Genomic DNA, 22,807 nt, shown 5'->3' on the forward strand with positions numbered 1-22,807 from the left:
CATCCCCGAATCCCCCCCTGTGAGACACCCCCCCAAGACGGAGAGCCCACGCCTTCAGGGGGAGAGTCTTCTCCTGTGTTCCCTGGGAGTTTCCCCATAATTAAAACCTATGTTTTCCAATAATTGTTCTTAGCCGCATCCATGATTTCTGGTCTTAGTTGCTATGACAGCCTTCCCGATGCTGCTATCCTGTGCCCAATTAAACTCCATGGACACGATTTCCAGTGCCGTTTCTTCAGGATTTGGGACCACTTAAGAAGGGTCTTCTTAGCAGCCGTTTAAGCGGTGGTTGGCAAGCTCAGTGTTAACAACGGAACAAGAGAGTCCCACGAAGCATCGACACCCAGTGCCACAAGCCCAAAGCTGTTTTTTTCCCCTTTCCAAAAACAAACGCCCGGAAGAAGAGGAGAAGGAACAAGGAAGCGAAGACTTGAAATGTTGGATTGGTTGGACCATCAAATGTCATTTGCGGGAATTAGCATGTCAAACGTTTGCCCATCTCACATTGCAAAATATTTTACCTAAAGCCACATTATACTTAGGCACGCACGTGTGCACACGAGCTCCTGTGCGTGCACAAACACACATACACACACAATCCTAGTCCAGCCAGCATCCCCCTTGCTTCTGCTTGCCTTTTCCATAATGGAGACCCTCTTTAGAAGGAGAAGTGACGCCCTCCCCCAAAAAAGAATATCCATTGCCTTCTCCAGGCCTCAACTGAAGGTCCCCCTGTCCCACCATCCCACCCCATGCAGACTGTCACAGTCATGTAGTAATTCATTTGTTAATCTGAGAGGTACAGTTTCAACAACAACTTGCACCGGGACATCGGCAAGACGAAAGAGATGGTACTAGACTTCCGGAGGAATAAGGAGGAACCTGCCCCACTTTAAATCAGGGGGAGGGGGCTGTGTGGAGACAGTCTCCTCCTTTAAATTCCTGGGAGTCTACCTCTGTGAAGATCTTACCTGGACAGTTAATACAACCCAGGTGGCCAGAAAGGCCCAACAGAGACTCCACTTCCTCAGGGTCTTGTGGAAGAACAGGGTAGAACAACGGCTAATGACCCTCTTTTACCGGTCTGCTATAGAGAGTGTCCTCTCGTACTATATTGTGGTTTCGTATGCTGGTCTGACAGCCGCGGATAGGAAGGCATTACAGAGGGTAGTGAGCACAGCACAAGACATCATGGACTGTCCCCTGACCCCACTGGATGACCTCACCAGGGCCTGCTGCCTTGGAAGAGTGAGGAAAATTCTCAGGGACGACTCACACCCTGGTCGGAATCTCTTTACTCTCCTACCATCGGGTAGGAGATACAGGAGTATAGCCAGCCATACCAACAGGCTGAAGAACACCTTTTATCCGTGGGCTGTTAGGCTTTTGAGCGAGAAATAATTTTATAAACTTTATGCATGATTGACTAGCGTGGCCGGTGTGTTGTGTGCAATTAGCTCACATGGTGTAATAAGACGGAGGGTTTGTGTCACTGTAAGTTGGGGGTGGGGGCACAAATGGAGGCTCAGCCAATCTCAATGTATACTTGGTTGTACTTTGACAATAAAGGTTCATTCATTCATTTAACCTTTTTAAAGATACCTTTGGCCTGGATTATTGAGTCTTCGTCGGCACATTGCAATACATTTTGGGGGGAGCAAGAGTAGGTGTATTCCAACGACTCTATGACTCCTTGCCTAACTAATTTTTTATTTTGACTGAAGACGTTACTTGGGTGAGGAACAACCCGTCTCAGATTAACACATTTTGGTCCAGTTGCCCTGATTTTAACCTTTTTTTAGCCTGCTGCCGTCATGCCCGCAGTGGGTATCAGCGGTGCCAATCAGCTTTGGGGACAGAAAGAGGGGCTGAGGCCCAACAGATTGCCAACCCGCCAACTAGAATGAGGTGGACATGCAAGGAAGCATTGTAGCATCAACGGATGGTCCTTCTGAAGAGACCCCCCTTAAAGCCGAGCCCTGCCACGAAGGAGACTCGGGGGTCTTGAGTTTCGGGCCTCAACCGTCTCCTGGGTGCCCCAAACAAACAAGGCCAGTCATGCTAGGCAGAATTTATTGGACCTTCTGGCCCATCGGGAGCAGCAAAACCAGATCCCGACTACAGAGAGCGTGCATGGAACGACAGGGTGCAGAGTAGAGATTGCGGCAGGTGGGACGTGGGGTGGGGTGGGGGGCGTCATTGTTCTCCAGAGTTCACCCGCTGCTTCCCTCAACCTGTGGCTGGAACTTGCAGATGAAATAACGCAGGGACCCACAACGCTGATCGTTCCATCTGAGATACCCTGGGCAGCAAAAGAGAAATTTTGATCACCCAGCTGGCTTTTGTGCCTAAGGCGGGACTAGAACTCCCCATCTCCCCCTTTCTAATCTGGTGCCTTAACCACTAGAACAAACTGGTTTTTCGGCTGCTCTTGTGATTGGTTTATAACTGGACTGAGCATGCATTAATATTTTTTTTAAAATCCCATTTATATCCCGCCCTTCTCCGAAGACTCAGGGCGGCTTAGAATCTAAAGCACAAATCAAATGTGCTTAGCAGTAGCCTTCATTCTATGTATATGCCTGCTTATTAGGGCTTTCCCCCCCCCCAAGCGGCATTATTACAAAGTCAGCTTAATTGCCCCCAACAATCTGGGTCCTCATTTTACCTACCTCGGAAGGACGGAAGGCTGAGTCAACCTTGAGCCTGGTGGGATGTGAACCTGCACTAATTGCAGGCAGCTGGGGTTACTTAGGGAGGCATTAGCCCACTGCTCCACCAAGGCTCTCTTCTATACGTGCTAAAAATGGCTGAGATTTATCTCACCGCAACGGGGTAGACATTTGATAATATATACTGCTCAAAAAAATAAAGGGAACAGAAAATAAGACATCCTACTATTAAATACAGTACATTGTGTTGTTTAAGTGTTCCCTTTATTTTTTTTGAGCAGTATATTAATGCAAGGAAAGCCGTCACACAAAGCCAGATGCCCCGTGACAACGAGGCCCTTTCGGAACAAGGTAAAGATGGAGATTGTTCGTTTAATTACGAGTTGATAGTCCTGTAATAATTTCGATATACAGTTTGACTGTTTGAAGGAATCATGGCTTTCACTTTTTTGTCCCTTGGACGTTCTGTGTTCCCTTGTCTGGACAGCGTGTCGGACTGTGGCAGATCAGAGATCCAGGAGGTCAAGAAAGGTCATCTGCGGCTAAGGGGTGGGGGCTGCGAGAAGGGTCTTCATTATGGGAAGCCCACCCTCAGCTCCCTCCCCTCCACCTCAGCTTACCTGAGAAGAGCCACAGCTCAACACAGTACTCCTTCCGCCAAAGGTGGTTGGGCTCTCCGCTTTTCCAGGATTTGTAGCGGAAGCGGGATCCATCACTCCATTGCCACTTGCGATTCTGGAAGGACAGGGAAGCCACGTTACCAACTGAGGAGGGGGCTCTGCCTCTGCAGGGCCCAGGGGCAGAGAGAGAAGAGCTGGCAGGTTTCACCGGGAAGAGCCCCCCCCTCTCTCTGCCCCTCCCCCCTGTCTCCCTTCCTCCCTCCCTCTCTCTCCCTCCCTCTCCCTCCTTCCCTCTCTCTCTCCCCCTCCGTCCCCTCTCTCTCTCTCCCTCCTTCTCTCTCTCTCTCTCCCACTCTCTCCCCTCTCTCCCTCTGTCCTTCCCTCTCTCTCCCCCTCTCCCTCTTTCTGCCCCTCCACCCTGTCTCCCTTCCTCCCTCCCTCTCTCTCCCTCTCCCTCTCCCTCTCCCTCTTTCTGCCCCTCCCCCCTGTCTCCCTTCCTCCCTCCCTCTCTCTCCCTCTCTCTCCCTCCTTCCCTCTCTCTCCCCCTCCCTCCCCTCTCTCTCTCTCCCTCCTTCTCTCTCTCTCTCTCCCACTCTCTCCCCTCTCTCCCTCTGTCCTTCCCTCTCTCTCCCCCTCTCCCTCTTTCTGCCCCTCCACCCTGTCTACCTTCCTTCCTCTCTCTCCCTCTCCCTCTCTCCCCTCTCTCCCTTCATCCTTCCCTCTATCTCTCCCCCTCTCCCTCCCTCCCTCTCTCTCCCACTCCCTCTCTCTCCCCCCCTCTCTCTCCCCCTCCCACCCTCCTTCCCTCTCTCTCCTTCTCCCTCCCTCTCTCTCTCCCACTCTCTCCCCTCTCTCCCTCCCTCTTTCTCCCCTCAGTCCCTCCTTCCCTCTCTCCCCATCTCCCTCCCTCCCTCTCTCTCTCCCCCTGCCTCCCTCCTTCCCTCTCTCTCTCCTTCTCCCTCCCTCTCTCCCCCTCTCTCCCCTCTCTCTGTCCTTCCCTCTCTCTCCCCCTCTCCCTCCCTCTCTCTCCCCCTCAGTCCCTCCTTCCCTCTCTCCCTCCTTCCCTCTCTCTCCTTCTCCCTCCCTCTCTCTCTCCCACTCTCTCCCCTCTCTCCCTCCATCCTTCCCTCTCTCTCCCGCTCTCCCTCCCTCCCTCTCCCCCTCAGTCCCTCCTTCCCTCTCTCTCCCCATCTCCCTCCCTCCTTCCCTCTCTCTCCTTCTCCCTCCCTCTCTCTCTCCCACTCTCCCCTCTCTCCCTCCGTCCTTCCCTCTCTCCCCCCCTCTCCCTCCCACATGGAACGCTTAAGAATGGAAAAGTATCTCATAGTTGGTTGGTTAGTTAGTTAGTTAGTTAGTTAGTTAGTTAGTTAGTTAGTTAGTGTGGTGGAAGCTGACTACTCCTCTGTTTTTGCCAGAAATTCATATTTCTATTCTATTCACAAACTCCCCTCCTTTGCAGATGATCGAGCTTTTTTCTAGAGCTGAAAATGCAACAGAGCAGGGGACGAAATCCTGCCGGTGACAGAAACGAGGAATTTCTGTGTTAAATAAAAAGGGGGGGGGGAGAGGAAAGAACAGCCCCCCCCAGGCCAGGCCTCTAAAGCCCCTGAGTGGAAGGCCCAGCAGAGTCTCCCCCAGGTTTGGGGGCCATCCAAGGCGCCCTCAAGAGGGAGGAAGGCCTGGAGGCCGAGATGGGGGCCAGGGCAGGATGCGGCCCTTCAGGACAGCGCTGGGTCCCCCAGGAGGAGGGAAGGATTTGGTGAGGGGGGGGGAGAGAGAGACAGGATGGCAGTTCAAGGATTTCTGCCTTGGCTTTCTCGGCCGTTGTCCAAGGCAAGAACGTTGGAGAGAGAGTAATGGGGGACTTTAATTGCCCTGATATCAACTGGGAGACAAACTCTGCAACAAGTGGAAGATCAAACAGATTCCTGACAAACCTAGCACACAACTTTCTCTCCCAAAAAGTAGAGAAGGGAACTAGGGGATTAGCCATATTGGATTTAATTCTCACAAACAGAGATGAAATGATAGAAAGTGTCGAAGCCACACGAACCTTGGGGGGAAGTGATCATGCAATATTGGAATTCAGCATTATGGAAGCACAAGCAATAGAACACACCCAAACTAGAGTCTTGGACTTTAAAAGAGCTAATTTCAATAAACTCAGAGAGACCTTGGGAAGGGTTCCATGGATGAGAATCCTAAAGGGGAAAACAACTCAAGAAGCTTGGGAAATTTTGAAAAGTGAGATAATAAAGGCCCAGTCTAGCACAATACCAACAAGAAACCAGCATGGCTGCATAAAGAACTCTCTGATAAACTGAAAGATAAAAAGGACAAGTATAAGAAGTGGAAAGAGGGGCACATAACTAAGTCAGAATATTAGCAAATAGCCTGTGCCAGCAAAGATGAAGTGAGGGAAGCTAAGGCTCAAAATGAACTAAGGCTTGCGACCAAAGTCAAAAATAACAAAAAAAAAGCTTCTTTCAACATATAAGAAACAAGGAAAAGGTTAAGGAAATGATTGGTCCATTAGTGGGGGAAAGTGGCAAGAAGGTGACAAGCAACAGGGAGAAAGCAGAACTATTTAACTCGTTTTTTGCATCTGTCTTTACACAAAGGGAAAAAACAGTCCAACCTACCCAAACCAGTGCCATAAAAAACAGAATAGAAACGCAAGTTAAGATAGGCAAGAAAATGGTAAGTGAGCACCTGTCCAGCCTAGACGAGTTCAAATCACCAGGACCAGATGGATTACATCCCAAAGTTCTCAAGGAACTGGCAGACGTGATCTCAGAACTATATTTTTCAAAGATCCTGGAGCACTGGGGAACTACCAGAGGACTGGAAGAGAGCTGATGTAGTTCCCATCTTCAAAAAAGGGGAAAAAATAGATCCAGGAAACTACAGACCTATCAGCCTGACCTCAATACCTGGGAAGATTCTGGAAAACATAATCAGACAATAAATCTGCGAACACCTAGATGCGAACAATGTCATCACTAAAAGTCAACATGGGTTTGTCAAAAACAGATCATGCCAGACAAACCTTATTGCATTCTTTGACCAAGTGACAAAATTAGTGGACCAGAGGAACGCTGTAGATTTAATTTACTTGGACTTCAGTAAGGCATTTGATAAAGTAGATCACAACCTACTACTTGATAAGATAGAAAAATGTGGGTTAGATAGCATTACCACCAGATGGTTTCGTAGCTGGCTGACAGGCCGTACTCAGCGTGTGGTCCTCAATGGAACCGCATCTACATGGAAGGAAGTGTGTAGTGGGGTGTCCCAGGGCTCTGTTCTGGGCCCAGTGCTCTTTAACATCTTCATTAACGACTTGGATGAGGGGATAGATGGGGAACCCATCAAATTTGCAGATGACACCAAGCTGGCAGGAATAGCCAATACTCCAGAAGATAGGCTTAAAATACAGGAGGATCTGGACAGACTCGAACACTGGGCGCTATCTAACAAAATGAAATTCAATGGTGAAAAAAGTAAGGTTCTACACTTAGGCAGGAAAAATCAAATGCATAGGTATAGTATAGGTGGTACCTTGCTCGATAGTATTAACTGTGAGAGGGATCTCGGAGTCCTAGTGGACAATCACTTAAATATGAGCCAGCAGTGTGCTGCAGCTGCCAAAAAGCCAACAGAGTGCTAGGCTGCATTAACAGAGGGATAGAATCAAGATCAAGTGAAGTACTAATACCACTTTACAATGCCTTGGTAAGGCCACACCTGGAATACTGCATCCAGTTTTGGTCACCACGATGTAAAAAAGATGCTGAGACTCTAGAAAGAGTACAGAGAAGAGCAACAAAGATGATTGGGGGGCTGGAGGCTAAAACATATAGGGAACGGTTGCTGGAATTGGGTATGTGTAGTTTAATGAAGAGAAGGGTGAGGGGTGACATGATAGCAGTGTTCCAATATCTCAGGGGCTGCCACAAAGAAGAGGGAGTCAAGCTCTTCTCCAAAGCCCCTGAAGGCAGGACAAGAAGCAACGGATGGAAACTAGTCAAGGAGAGAAGCAACCTAGAACTAAGGAGAAACTTCCTGACAGTGAGAACAATTAACCAGTGGAACTCCTTGCCTCCAGAAGTTGTGGGGGCTCCAACACTGGAAGTTTTTAAGAGGAGACTGGACAGCCATTTGTCTGAAATGTTATAGGGTTTCCTGCCTGAGCAGGGGGTTGGACTAGATGACCTCCAAGGTCCCTTCCAACTTATTATTATTTTTTATTTTTATTTTTTTTTATTATTATTATTTTTATTTTTATTATTATTATTATTATTATTATTATTATTATTATTATTATTATTATTATTATTATTATTATTATTATTATTATTATTATTATTATTATTATCCTATCGGAAGATTCTCCCAAAACAAAACCACAAACCTTTAGAAACAGCAAAGGGGAATCGATAAGGATTAGCATTAGGGAGGACCTACTTTCTCTGGATCATTCAGTCCGATCCAGACATTGAAGATGGCTGGTAGGAGACCAGCACGTTTGGAAGCCATCCTGGCCACGTAAGCTGACTCATCCCAGCTGTGGATGGAGGCGAGATGGCTGCCTTCCTCCTGTTGCCTGCAGTACATCTGGGAGAGAACGACACAGAGAAAGATGCTTGTGTATTTGTGCATGTCAGAAAAGAGCAGGGATCCGATTGCATGGCCACCATCTTTTACCTCCGTTGGTCCCCACAGTTGCCCTCCCTGAAGAGGCAGTTTTTGAGCAAAGCCTCTTTTGGCTTCAGGACCCTCAACAGAGGCCCCGGACTGAACCCGGGACCAGCCTTTGGGGCAGGGGGCTCTGCAGACCCTGCTCTACTCCTCCTCCTCCTTCTCCTCCTCCTCCCCCTCCTCCGAGTTTCCGAGAGGAAGGAGCAGAAAAAAGAATTTGCAGAATCTTGGAGGGGGCCAAACGCAGCTCAGCCTTCCAGATTTGGGGAGACCTCCCAGCCAGCTACTGCCCGGCTTTTCAGAGCATCCGAGACCTCCAGGCACACTCAGGCCTCACCTCTGCGGAATAACAGCCTCACATAGAGGGAAGGGCCCTTGGAGGTCTTCTAGTCCACCCCCCTACCTCATTCCGGACAAAGGGCTGTCCAGGAAGGGGGAGGCTGCCTAACTGGACTAGACCCCTCCCTGATCCCCCCCAACGCCTCTCACTTCTCCAGCCTGAAATGGTTTTGACAGGTCTCTGATCCCTCGGTTGGCATCTGCCAAAACCTGCTTTCTCCTCCCCCGAAAGGAAGCCGAGAGCCAGCTGGCCTAGTGGGGGAGGCACCAGGCTCCCAGCCAGGAAGCGGGAGTTCTAGTCCCGCCTGAGAGTCGCCCGGTATCTTTGGGCCAGTCACTCCCTCTCAGACAGTCCACCTCACAGGGTTGTTGTTCTGGGGAAAACGGACAAAGGACGATTGTGTGTGCTGGCCACCTTCAGTTATTTGTAAAAAATAACCAAAGTGGAATAAAAACAAATTTAAGAAAAGGCCACACTAAGAAACCACATTGGGGGAGATGTAGGGCAGGAGGGGAGGAAAACAAGCCAGGAAAGCAGCAAATCCTGGCCCTTCATCGGACCCAGATGAGGCTGCTGCCCTCCGCCCACCTAATGCCCGGAGGCAGCGGTGGGTCCGGCAACTGGGGGAGGCATTCAACGGCATTCTGGCACCGTTTCCTGCTGGCTCAAAGGGCGGAGAAGTGAAGCTCAAAGGGGCCCAGAGGAAGAGTCCTCGGGATATCTGCGTCTCAGACCTCCCCAAAATCGGGGGCTTTGCTCCCTTTTCGAACCCCCAGCCGAGTCTCCCTCCATCTCCTCGTAGCCAGAGGGGACCTGGGGGCTTTGCAAGGCTCTCCCTGGACGTCTCCCCTGCCTGGGCTGGGAGATCCACAGGCACACAAGCATGTCTCACCTCTGCATCTTCCCAGGTCTTGAGTAATCTGAAGACCTTGTAGCAAAACCCATTGAAGAAGGACCAATCGAAGGGACAATCCTGATCAGCTCCAGTTCCTGTGTGGGAACAGAGGAAGAGATAGCCAGGAAAAATGGAGGAGGAGGAAGAGGGGAGAGAAGGAGGAAGGGGAGGGGAGGGGAGGGGAGGAGAGGAGGGGAGGAGGGAGAGAAGAGGAGGAGGAGAGAGAAGGAGGAAGGGGAGGGGAGGAGGAGGAGGGGAGGTGGGTGAGAAGAGGAAGTGGAGGGAAGGAGGAAGAGGAGGGAGGGGAGGAGGAGGCAGCAGCTGGGTCTGCAGAACTTTTTTGCGCTACTGAGTATCAACATCTTTGATGCCCATACATTGAATCTGACTTGGCTTACAGACACAGTGGCTTTGCAGATTGTCCAAAGCCTGGTTCAGTTTTAACCTTGGTTAATTTCCCTGAAGCTGCCAGTCTGCTCTGCACCTGTCCACTTTCATTGGCCTGTCATTCGCTGAACTGTGCGAAGCCAGAAAAGAAACTTTGCAGCCCCAACGGAGCCATTTGTGGCCTAGTGGTTAGGGCACCTGGCTAGAAAGCGGGAGATATTTTATTTTTATTTATTTTTATTTTATTAATATTTCTATACCGCCCTTCTCCCGAAGGACTCAGGGCGGTTCACAGGGCAAGAATAAAATACAAAGTTATAAATATTAAAAGAAGATTAAATAGTTGCCCGTTAAAACAATTAATATACTACATTAATAAAAACCCCAAAAATACAACAATAAAAATACAAGAATAAAAACCCCACCAATCCCCCATCAGGCCAGGCCTGATCTTGCGAACAGTCTTGGGGTGGAGAGAGAAGCTGGGATCCGAAGGGCAGAATGAGCCAAACAGGAATAAAGGAAACTTTGGGGAGAGGATTCAGGGGTGTGTGTGTCAAATCAGGAAGGGGTTTGAGATGCGAAAGCTTTGGCCTCTCCAGACACGAGAGACCCCGCTCGAACTCACCACTCAGGGAGAGGAACACGACCAGCAAGCCGAAGGTAATGAAGATGAATCGCCCCATGGTCTTCCTTCCTTCCCTGCAGAGAGAACTAGGGGGGGGGGAGAGAAAGGCAAGGGGGTGAAATGGGGTGAAGTCCAGAGAGAAGCAAAAAGGGGAGAAGAAGAAGAAGGGGGAGCAAGGACCCTGGCAGGGGCTCCTCAGGAAGGGGGACCCCATCACTGCCAGGCCCCAAGCTGGGAGCCCCACAGTTTCTCTCAGAGTTTTCTGCTCCCCATCTGGACCCCGTTTCTCCCTCCTGGGTCTTGCAATAGCTTTAATGGGTGTCCCGCACTGCTGTATCCTTGTTGGGGGGGGAGTTCCTAAGAAAGGCTCTCCTATGGGTCCCTTTCTCTCTCCCCCAGAGATCCCCTGGTAAGATCCCCTGGTAAGATCCAGGGGTGACATGATAGCAGTCTTCCAATCTCTCAGGGGCTGCCCCAAAGAAGAGGGAGTCAAGCTATTCTTCAAAGCGCCCGAAGGCAGGACGAGAAGCAACGGATGGAAACTAATCAAGGAGAGAAGCAACCTGGAACTAAGGAGAAACTTCCTGACAGTTAGAACAATTAACCAGTGGAACAACCTGCCTCCAGAGGTGGTGAATGCTCCAACACTGGAAGTTTTTAAGAGGAGACTGGACAGCTATTTGTCTGAATTGGTCTAGGGTTTCCTGCCTGAGCAGGGGGTTAGACTAGAAGACCTCCAAGGTCCCTTCCAACTTCTTCTTCTTCTTCTTCTTCTTCTTCTTCTTCTTCTTCTTCTTCTTCTTCTTCTTCTTCTTCTTCTTCTTCTTCTTCTTCTTCTTCTTCTTCTTCTTCTTCTTCTTCTTCTTCTTCTTCTTCTTCTTATTATTATTATTATTATTATTATTATTATTATTATTATTATTATTATTATTATTATTATTATTATTATTATTATTATTATTATTATTATTATTATCCCTTAGTCCTTGCCTCCCAGATCCCCTTCTGAAAAATAAGCATTACCAGCAGCCCTGGAAGGGGTCCCTTCAGGTGGAGAGAGAGAGAGAGAGGATACAGGGGGCCTCACCTGTCAGGTGCCCACAGGTGAGAGAGCCGCACTCACCTGTCTCTCAGCCTCCACAGGTAGCAACTCTAATCAGAGGCAACTCCAGGCTTCCCTCCTGCGAGGGGAATGGAGGCATTTATAGGCAAGGCAAGTGGGGGGGGGGTTCTGTGGGGTGGGGGGAGGAAGGGGAGTGAGAGGGAAGTTGCTTGAGAAGGGGATTTTTGGTCAAGCCATCAGGAAGCAGCGCCTGTGCGCAAAAGAAATTTAATCTGACAGGATTTACATGCTGCCAGGGTAGGTCTCGCAGAGAGAATCCTGCCATTTGAAATGTTCCCTGAGGTCATCCAGCCCAGCCCCAGCTCAGTGCCACAATCCAAAGGAAAGCTGATTGTCCCCCTTGCCTTCGAACGCATCCAGACAAGCCCCCCACCCCCACCCCTGGGTCTTGGGGCTGCTGGTGACAGGCTGACTTCCCCTTTTTCTGAGCGAGATTTCTCTAACTTCCCTTCAGAACCTGCAGGAATGAACAGCTCCCAGCATCCTCCCAATGGAGGGCAGCGCTGCGTTCCCACAAGACGCCCGGACCTCGACCCAGGTTAAGAAAAGGTAACGGCTGCCTCGTTCACACAATCTGCTGAATGAGTGGCTGGGTTCTGAAGAAACACTGAACCACAAACCGACCCCCTCTGTTTTAATGTAGATTTATCTGTAAAATCACCCCTCCTCATCTGAATCATTTTTTCTATCACACTTTAATTTGGGACTGACTGAGCCCCCCCTTTCTTGATTTGTATTGTGCAAGCTGAACCCCCCCCCCCATCCCGGCTTCCTGTACATGGCACACTAAGCCACAGAAGAACTAGTCAAGCATTGTGAATTGCGTTAAAAAAAGGTAGAGATATTTCTCAGAGCTGATCAACGTGTTGTCTGAATCTAGTTGAGTTTTTTTTTCCTGGTGTGAGTATCTCAGGACGGTCACTTCTCAGGGTGTAACTCCTTTCATGGGGGACAGCTAATTTCGTTAATTTATTTCTTCCATTTTTAAAGTGTTTGAAGCTGGTCCTTCGAGCCTCAAAGAGCATCACAAAGCATCGACACACAGCGGCACAAGCAAAAAGTTGTCATCTTCCCTTTGGACAGAAAAACAGGAAGGAAAGGAGAAGGAAGAAGGAAGCAGATTCTTAAGCAATCCAAAGCTGGTTCCATCATCCCATGTCACTTGTGGGAATTATCAGCTCAAAACTTTGCTCAATCCACATTGCAAAATGTTTTACGTAAACCCATATTACATTTATGAAGTTTACAATCCAGTTTGCACACCTGCCAACGTAAGGACATTCACTTTATTTCTGTTTTGCAGCCGCCCAGCCCAAAAGGGATAGAACAGACCAAGATATGAACAATTCCAACCAAACAATTTCAGTTGGGTATGTGGGACCAGCTCTTTCTGTGTTGCTCGTTCGTTTTTTATCACACCTTCATTATTTTATAAGTAACTCAAGATGGTGAACATACTTAATGCTCCCTCTCCCTCCTTTTTACCCTCAACAAGGTGGGTTGGGCTGAGTCACTGGCCCAAATTCAACCAGCTAGGAGGGACTAGAACTTTCTCCTGGCGAATAGCCCAAAGACACCCAGTTGGTTTTCATGTCTTAAATGGAACTAGAACTCACCGTCTCCTGGTGACTGGCCCCAAATCACCCATCCAATTAGCCTGCTAAGGTGGAACAGATGGATAGATTTGATTCAGGAATCTGACTGGCAATATTTATTTATTTATTTATTTATTTATTTATTTATTTATTTATTTCCGTGTTCTTTTTTTTTCAAATGAAAGAAAGCGTTAATCCCAGCTAAGCCTTTTAATAACCTTAGAATTAAATGGTAAACTGTACGGGGAGAACAAGACTTTAGACATTGTTGGCTTAAGGAGTTGTCTTCACTTCTTAGAACAGGATAAAAAAACCGCACACAGGCAGAATAGCAGATTTTTAAGGGGATCTTGGAGATCGTCTCATGCAGGCCTCTCCGAACTTGGCAACGGTGAGACTTTGTAGGCTTCAACACGGCTGGCTGGGACTCCACGAACTTGTTGCTTTATATCAATAAATATATTTTTACATCTCTATTCACAGCAGACACAATAGGCAGACACATCACAATACAGGTGAAACTCGAAAAATTAGAATATTGTGCAAAAGTTCATTGATTTCAGTAATGCAACTTAAAAGAGGAAACTAATATATGAGATAGACTCATTACATGCAAAGCAAGATAGTTCAAGCCGTGATTTGTCATAATTGTGATGATTATGGCGTACAGCTCATGAAAACCCCAAATCCACAATCTCAGAAAATTAGAATATCACATGCAATCAATAAAACAAGGAGTGTACATAGAACAATGTCGGACCTCTGAAAAGTATAAGCATGCATATGTACTCAGTACTTGGTTTGGGCCCCTTTTGCAGCAATTACTGCCTCAATGCGGCGTGGCATGGAAGCTATCAGCCTGTGGCACTGCTGAGGTGTTATGGAAGACCAGGATGCTTCAATAGCGGCCTTCAGCTCTTCTGCATTGTTCGGTCTCATGTCTCTCATCTTTCTCTTGGCAATGCCCCATAGAGTCTCTACGGGGTTCAGGTCAGGCGAGTTTGCTGGCCAATCAAGCACAGTAATCCCACGGTCACTGAACCAGGTTTTGGTGCTTTTGGCAGTGTGGGCAGGTGCCAAGTCCTGCTGGAAAATGAAGTCAGTATCCCCATAAAGCTCGTCTGCGGAAGGAAGCATGAAGTGCTCCAAAATCTCCTGGTAGACGGCTGCGTTGACCCTGGACTTAATGAAGCACGGTGGACCAACACCAGCAGATGACATGGCTCCCCAAATCAACACAGACTGTGGAAACTTCACACTGGACTTCAAGCATCTTGCAGTGTGTGCCTCTCCATTCTTCCTCCAGACTCTGGGTCCTTGGTTTCCAAATGAGATGCAAAAGTTGCTCTCATCAGAAAAGAGGACTTTGGACCACTGAGCAACAGACCAGGTCTGTTTTTCTTTAGCCCAGGTATGTAGGAAACCTGTGATATTTCCACCTTAGGCTCACATAAAATGGCGCAGGTCTGACTCAGGGCAGAGATAAGTTTCGTTTCTGTTCATAAGTTGCAGTTTACCAGAAATCAGATGATCCTGCTACGTGCAGACGGACAATCCCGTTGGAACACGTACAAGAAAGTAACAGAAACAATGACATTCCATACATGGCTATAGCTGAAATGTAACCATTGGATAGCTGAAATGTAACCATTGGATAGCTGCTTGTTGTTTGTGTGGTATTGTATTTCAATAAAAGAGAGCTGAGGACTTTGGTCTGGGCCCTCATCCCGAGAACGCTCAGAGAGACGTGTCCTCATTTATTGGCAAGTCATGAGGAGCCCGCCGGGTGCGAAAAACCCGCACAGGTAAGACGTTTCTGACGTTGTGTGTTGTTCAGGAGCGGCTTGACAAGAGGAATATGTTGTGATTCAGGGTCAGCCTGTGGGTTCGGCAGTTGGGTCAGACGAATCAGAGGAGGAGGGGGGTGTTGAAGACCTTGCTGAGGGGGTTGAAGATCTTGCTGATGATAGCCCTCAGCCAGGCCCCTCCCACTTGGTCACTATGGAGACCCAGCTGTGTGAGCCTGACAGTGTGGATGAAGATGACCCACAGCTGGCCCTGTTCAAGGATCCCCGACGCAGGAGGCAGTCAAGTAGGAGTAAACAGAGGAAGGCTGTGGGGCTTCTTGGAAGGAGGCAGAGAGAGGCAACGCCCTGAACTCTTTATAAAGGGAATGTTTGGGGAGGGCTGGTTTGCTGAAAGCAACCGCTCAGATAGTGTTTCAAAGCTCCTGAATCTTGGTTCGAGTCTTGTTTGTTTTTTGTAGTAATAAATTTGGCAGACGTCATTCCAGCCTCTTGCCGTTTATAAAGGGGTTGCCTTTTCTGCAGGGCCGGTAGCAGGCTGGTACAGAACAGAATACGCCATTTGAAGCCCATGTCCAGGATCCGTCTGTGTGTGGTGGCTCTTGATGCACTGACTCCAGCCTCAGTCCACTCCTTGTGAAAGTCCCCAACACTTTGGAATGGCCTTTTCCTGACAATCCTCTCCAGGCTGCGGTCATCCCTGCTGCTTGTGCACCTTTTTCTTCCACACTTTTCCCTTCCACATAACTTTCTATTAATGTGCTTTGATACAGCACTTTGGGAACATCCAACTTCTTTTGCAATTACCTTTTGAGGCTTTCCCTCCTTATAGAGGGTGCCAGTGATGGTTTTCTGCACAACTATCAGGTCAGCAGTCTTCCCCATGATTGCGATTCCTACTGAACCAGACTGAGAGACCATTTAAAGGCTCATGAACCCTTTGCAGGTGTTATGACTTAATTAGCTGATTAGAGTGGGACACTTTGAGCCTAGAATATTGCACCTTTTCACAATATTCTAATTTTCTGAGATTGTGGATACTGATGATACCCAACTCCAAAACCACGAATGATCTCACCCAGCGGCTTCATATAGATGTTGAACAGGAGAGGCGAGAGGACCGACCCCTGAGGAACTCCACAAACGAGAGACCTCGAGGTCGACCTCTGCCCCCCTTGCCAACACCAACTGCGAACGTCCCAGGAGGTAGGAGGAGAACCACTGAAGAACCGTGCCTCCCACTCCCAACCCCCTGAGATGCCGCAGCAGGATACCATGGTCGATGGTATCAAAAGCCGCTAAGAGGTCTAATAGGACTAGGACAGAGGACTATCCCCTGTCCCGAGCCCTGCAGAGATCATTCACCAGAGCAACCAATGCCGTCTCCGTGCTGTACCCGGGCCTGAAACCCGATTGGTACGGGTCTAGATAATCCGCTTCATCCAGAACCAGAGGGAGCTGATGCGCCACCACACTCTCAACAACCTTCGCAAGAAAGCGAAGGTTGGAGACAGGGCGAAAGTTGTTTAACACAGCTGGGTCCAAGGCAGGCTTCTTGAGGAGGGGTCTCACCACCGCCTCTTTCAAGGCGGCGGGGAAACTACCCTCACTCAAAGAGGCAGATATAACCGCCTGGACCCAGCCTCGTGTCCCCTCCCGAGCTGCATAAACCAGCCAGGAAGGGCACGGATTCAATAAACATGTGGTGGAGCTCAGCCTCCCCATAATCCTGTCCACTTCCTCCGGAGTCACAGGATCAAACTCCTCCCAGATAACATCGACAAGACCACCCATGTCCTGATCGTCAGACTCTGCCCAGTCGGAGTCCAAACCGGTCCGAATCCGAGCGATTTTGTTCGACAGATGTTGGCTAAACTCCTCGGCACAACCCTGCAAGGGTTCCTCTCTCACCTCCTGATTAAGGAGGGAGCGGGTCACCCTAAACAGGGCGGCCGGGTGGTTATCTGCGGACACGATGAGGGTAGCGAAGTGATTAGACCTTGCCGCCCTTATCGCCGCGAGATAAGACCTAATATAGGTTCTTAGTCGCAATCGGTCAGATTCAGACTGGCTGGACCTCCAACTACTCTCTAGGCCCCGTCTCCGACGCTTCATCTCCCGGAGCTCCGCAGAAAACCATGGAGCTCGCTGGGATCTGCACTGGGTCAGGGGCCGCAAGGGTACAACTCGGTCAAGTGCCTCCGTGGCTGCCCTTTCCCAGGCTTCCACTAAGGCATCAGCCGAGCTGTGAGCAAAGGAGGCAGGTGGGGGCCCCAGCGCTGCCTGAAACCTCTCAGGGTCCATTAAGCGCCTGGGGCGGAACCATCTAGTTGGTTCAACACACCCACGGTGGGGAGTGGCAAAACGGAAGACCAGCCGCAGGAGATGATGATCGGTCCATGACAGGGGCAAAACAATTGGAGAGCCCCCACCAAGATCATCTAACCACCGTCTAGATAGAAAAACCAAATCAAGGGTGTGGCCCGCCTCATGAGTCGGTCGATGAATTACTTGCGTCAGGTCCATGGCCATCATGGAAGCCATGAACTCCTGAGCTAACTCAGATGATCCTCCCAGGGATGGTAGATTGAAGTCACCCAAAACCATAAGTTTGGGGAACTCAATCACCAGCCCCGAGAGGATATCGAGAAGCTCAGGCAGGGCTGCTGCTGCGCGACTAGGCGAAAGGTACACCAGCAGCAAGCCCAACTGCGCCCTAGGACCACATCTCAGGAGGAGGGACTCACACCCGACTATCTGAGGAACGGTGGCCTCCCGCGGACACAAGGTCTCCCTCATAACTACCGCCACTCCCCTGCCCCTACCCTGAGCCCGAGGCCGGTGCAGCACCTGGAAACCTGGTGGGCAAAGATCAACCAGAGGGATACCACCCTCTGGGCCCAACCAGGTCTCCGTGATGCAAGTCAGGTCCGCATGCTCACCCTCAACCAGATCCCGGATGAGAGGAGCCATTATTGACAACGGACCTGGCATTCAAGTACACCAGCCGGAGCTCAGGTGGCTGCACATCCTCGCTCCTGGAACCTTGGGGCGAAAGCAGAGGGTCGGAGCGCCTCACCGCTTGTAAATAGCGGAGACGCACTCCCGGATGTCGATACGGCCCTCTGTTCGTACACCTGCTGCCATTCCCTAACGTCGTGGGAATAGGTAATCCCACGACCCGCTCCAGAGCTCCGGAGGCAACCAACCCCAGCTCCCCCCCCACGTGATCAATCCTGGACCTGGCCTGAACAACAGTTGGTGGATTCCCCCCCATTTCCAACCAAACACAAGATTCCTCCCCCCTTCCTAGCCCCACAAAAAAATTAACTAAAAAGGTGACCAGGGGCCTCTTATTAAATTTGTACCGGAGGCCCCTGCCCCTGCCCAATTATCTCTCAGGGTCCCAACAAACGGGCCTTTCATCAAGATGAGAAGTGGAGCAAAAGGCGGGTCGCACCCAGGAGGGGGGGGCACCCCTGAGGGCGAACAAGTCCGTGCTAGTATAGCAAAGGCGAGTCATGATTGTCCAGGCAAGTCCAGCAAAAGGCAATCCCATAATTAATTAATTAATCAATCAGGAGGGTCTAAGTCAGAAGGTAAGTGGGTATCCAGACCGCCAACCCCGCTCCACTGCCACTCAAGCTGGGTGAACCGCCAGAACAGGTCAACCACCATCCTCTCACGACGGTCGCAGCTCTGATCCAGGGAGCGGCCTGGAACACACGCCCAGGATAAGGCATACTCCATAGATCTCTTACCTCTAGGGAGGACAGCAGATGTTAAGTCTAAGCCACTCTCTCACCGTGACTTTATACCCGGGTCCTTCTGAATCCTTTGGGGGCACGGCAGACAACAGAAGAAATTAAGCAGCTATTCGTCCAAGGCATAAAAGCCTGATGAATCATAAAATAGCAAAATATCCTGGCTGCAAATGTTCTTCTCCGTGGGAGGAGAGGGTCAGGCGATAAGTAGGCAAACAAGGGAGGAAACCAAGTTCCCCGCCGATCTTCCGCTAGGCCGCAAACTTGATCCAGCCGGCCTCCTGGAGCATGAGCGACGTAGAGATGGTCTGTACCGTCCCACCGTCCGCAACATGAATTGTCCATACTCCGCCACTGGGCCGCAGATACCCACATCTGGGCGGCCTCAGCACTCCAGCTCACCTCCACACCGGCCGCTTCAGACGCCACCGCAATTCCTCTGCCACTCCACCACTCCAAGCGCTGTTCCAGGCCGTGGCTCCATAGGCCCCGAACATCAGCTGATCGGAGCCTTCCAGAGCGCGGCTCCTCCGGGCCTTCCAGCCTCTTCCAGGCTCCATCGGGATTAATAACCTGCTGAAAGGAGCCAGCTCTTCAGGGCTCCTCCGGTCCCACCAGGCTCTCCTAGGCCTCACCGGGAACAGCCGAGGCCCTTCCGAAGGCCGCTGGGACTCAAGGAGCACACGGAGGACTGCGCCGCCGCCGCCGAAAAACGCCGCTGAGAAATGCCGCCCGAAAACGCCGCCACTGCCGCTGCCGAAGACGGCAAACCAAAAACTTGCCGAAAACGGCAAACTGACAGCCCTTTGTCCGCCTATCTTATCCCCCCAACACAGAGGGCAAAAAGCACCTCTGTGGGGCTCCTGTGGGACGCCAAACAGCTGGGAGTCGCGGAGCTCAGCCTAGCACGTCCGCCATCTTGGGCATGATCAATGTTAGTTTCCCCTTTTAAGTTGCATTACTGAAATAAATGAACATTTCCACGATATTCTAATTTTTCGAGTTTCACCTGTAGAATTTTCTCCTGGCGAATAGCCCCAGTTGGTTTTCATGTCTTAAATGGAACTAGAACTCACCGTCTCCTGGTGACTGGCCCCAAATCACCCATCCAATTAACCTGCTAAGGTGGAACTAGAACTCACCGTTTCCTGGTGACTGGCCCCAAATCACCCATCCAATTAACCTGCTAAGGTGGAACTAGAACTCACCGTCTCCTGGTGACTGGCCCCATATCACCCATCCAATTAACCTAAGATGGAACTAGAACTCACCGTTTCCTGGTGACTGGCCCCAAATCACCCATCCAATTAACCTGCTAAGGTGGAACTAGAACTCACCGTTTCCTGGTGACTGGCCCCAAATCACCCATCCAATTAACCTGCTAAGGTGGAACTAGAACTCACCGTCTCCTGGTGACTGGCCCCATATCACCCATCCAATTAACCTAAGATGGAACTAGAACTCACCGTTTCCTGGTGACTGGCCCCAAATCACCCATCCAAGTAACCTAAGATGGAACTAGAACTCACCGTTTCCTGGTGACTGGCCCCAAATCACCCATCCAATTAACCTGCTAAGGTGGAACTAGAACTCACCGTTTCCTGGTGACTGGCCCCAAATCACCCATCCAAGTAACCTGCTAAGGTGGAACTAGAACTCACCGTCTCCTGGTGACTGGCCCCAAATCACCCATCCAATTAACCTGCTAAGGTGGAACTAGAACTCACCGTCTCCTGGTGACTGGCCCCAAATCACCCATCCAATTAACCTGCTAAGGTGGAACTAGAACTCACCGTTTCCTGGTGACTGGCCCCAAATCACCCATCCAAGTAACCTGCTAAGGTGGAACTAGAACTCACCGTCTCCTGGTGACTGGCCCCAAATCACCCATCCAATTAACCTGCTAAGGTGGAACTAGAACTCACTGTCTCCTGGTGACTGCTCCCAAATCACCCATCCAATTAACCTGCTAAGGTGGAATTAGAACTCACCCATCCTGGTGACTGACCCCAAATCACCCATCCAATTTGTCACTGCACGTGTTTTTTTTAGTTCGTCAGAAAAGTTCATTTCTAACTGTACATTTCCCCTGCTCTCTACACCTGTGGTGATAGCTTATCTGGTAACCATAGTGAATCCCATATGTTATGGTTTCAGACTGTTTTGTGCACATGTCTAGAAAAAGTTTCTCAGTTATTCTTTACTTTTTTTCACTTTGCTGTTACTGTCTGTTATGTTATGTAGTCAGCTAGCTCTCTTTATAATATACATTTAGTTTTTGTAATTAAAAGGTATTTAGTAAGATTATGCGTCGTGTTTTATTTCCTTCCTTCATGCACATCATGCATCCTCTGAAGCACGGTCCTTCGCCCTCTACTAAGGTGATTTATACCTTGACACAATTACCCTGCTAAGGTGGAACGGACGGATAGATTTGTCTGGTTGATTCAGGAATCTGACTGGCGATATTTCCGTGTTCTTTCTTTTTTTTTTCAAATGAAAGAAAGTGTTAATCCCAGCTAAGCCTTTTAATAACCTTAAAATTAAATGGCAAACTGTACGGGGAGAACAAGACTTTAGACATTGTTGGCTTAAGGAGTTGTCTTCACTTCTTAGAACAGGATAAAAAAAAACACACACAGGCAGAATAGCAGATTTGAAAGGGGATCTTGGAGATCGTCTCATGCAGGGCTCTCCGAACGTGGCAACGGTGAGACTTTGTAGGCTTCAACACGGCTGGCTGGGACTACACGAACTTGTTGCTTTATATCAATAAATATATTTTTACATCTCTATTTACAGCAGACACGATAGGCAGACACACCACAATATATCATGAGGTAAATCAGCAGGTAAAGCAAGGCACAGCATGCACACAGAAGAAAAAGGCGGGAAAACCAGGAAACTCCCCCTCCGCACCCAGCAACCAATCACAGATTGCCTTGCACAGGAGCCGGTACTCTCCAACCCATCAGCCACAACTGCGTGTTCTGGCCCATTGTGCGCCTTAACTGCTCCAGCTATTCAATTAAATATCTTAACAAATGACTTGACTTCAGAACTTGTAGGTTTTTAAGAAAAGACTGGACAGCCGTATGTCCGGAATGGACATATAGGCCAGGTCTCCTGCTTGAGCAGAGGGTTGGACTAGAAGACCTCCAAGGTCCCTCCCTGTTGAACTCCAGACAACTTTTAAAGTTGAGAAGCAACCGTTGAACAATTTATCTTGGCTCCAAGATGCCCAGCTTCACCTGCTCCGTCCAAAACACCTGCCCGGCTGAGTTTTGCTTCAGCAGCCATCCCCCCCCCGCACCTACAGTATTTTATTTTTATTTATTTATTTAATAATATTTATATACCGCCCTTCTCCCGAAGGACTCAGGGCGGTGAACAGGGCAAGAATAAAAATACAAAGTTACAAAAATTAAAAAAGGATTAAATATATGCCCACTAAAAACAGTAAATACAATATTAAAACCCCAATAAAACAAGTAGGTAGCTAAGAAGCCAAGGGGCTTCCTGCCCAAGGAACATGGGGATTGTAGTGCAGCCTCCTGGAAGAGCAACTGGTGGAGAAAGGCTGACTCTACAGCAGAGGTCTTCAAACCTGGCCCTTTTATGACTCGTGGACTTCAACTCCCAGAATTCCTCAGCCAGGCAGGCTGGCTGAGGAATTCTGGGAGCTGAAGTCCACGAGTCATAAAAGGGCCAAGTTTGAAGACCCCCTGCTCTACAGAGTTGCAAAGCGGGGAAGGGAAAGGAGGCTGCCCACAACCCCTTTGCAAGTTGCGGGTGGCAAGCGTTCGCCCCCCCCCCCGCTTTGGCTCTGAGGGTCCCGCCTGGGTCTTTGTTGAGGGGGAGGGCCTCTTCGCCCACCCAAAAGGGGCTTCTTTTGCCCAGGTGAGCATAGCTGGCAGGTCCCCGCCACCCAACCAGCTTTCAAGCTGAGGATCCTCGCAGCTCACCCCTCGCCCCCCTCCCCAAATTGCCTCCCCGAAAATCAGGGCAGCTCCCTGGTCTGTCTGAATGCCTGCAAAGCAGCCTTGCGCTCCCCTGGGGCAGGGGTAGGCAACCTCGGCTCTTTTATGACTCATGGACTTCAACTCCCAGAATTCCTGAGCCAGCATAGCTGGCTCAGGAATTCTGGGAGTTGAAGTCCATGAGTCATAAAAGAGCCGAGGTTGCCTACCCCTGCCCTGGGGCAATGAACGCTGATCCTGATTTTGAGGAGGGGGCTTCCCTTTGGGGCAGGGGTAGGCAAACCTCGGCTCTTTTAT

At 49.7% G+C, this 22,807-nt stretch overlaps 1 protein-coding gene across 3 annotated transcripts in view; it reads right to left on the reverse strand.

Moving 5' to 3' along the window:
• The window catches only part of LOC308670181 (snaclec A15), a 53,448-nt gene extending 41,985 nt beyond the window's left edge, over positions 1-11,463 (reverse strand). Inside the window, exons 1-6 of one of the 3 annotated variants that reach the window (XM_081331477.1) lie at positions 11,367-11,463; positions 10,244-10,329; positions 9,226-9,323; positions 7,760-7,909; positions 3,293-3,407; positions 809-2,302 (exon numbers count right to left, since the gene is read on the reverse strand). In XM_081331477.1, coding sequence (XP_081187603.1) covers positions 2,214-2,302; positions 3,293-3,407; positions 7,760-7,909; positions 9,226-9,323; positions 10,244-10,301 — 510 coding nt within the window. In that variant the 5' untranslated portion in view covers positions 10,302-10,329; positions 11,367-11,463 and the 3' untranslated portion in view covers positions 809-2,213. Of the gene's footprint in view, positions 1-808; positions 2,303-3,292; positions 3,408-7,759; positions 7,910-9,225; positions 9,324-10,243; positions 10,330-11,330 lie in introns of those variants that run through there. The other 2 variants (XM_081331478.1, XM_081331480.1) reach the window with 2 other exon arrangements.
• Positions 11,464-22,807: the final 11,344 nt, after the last annotated feature.

Source organism: Vipera berus (assembly GCF_964194415.1).
Source record: "Vipera berus genome assembly, chromosome: 6".
Lineage (NCBI taxonomy): Eukaryota > Metazoa > Chordata > Lepidosauria > Squamata > Viperidae > Vipera > Vipera berus.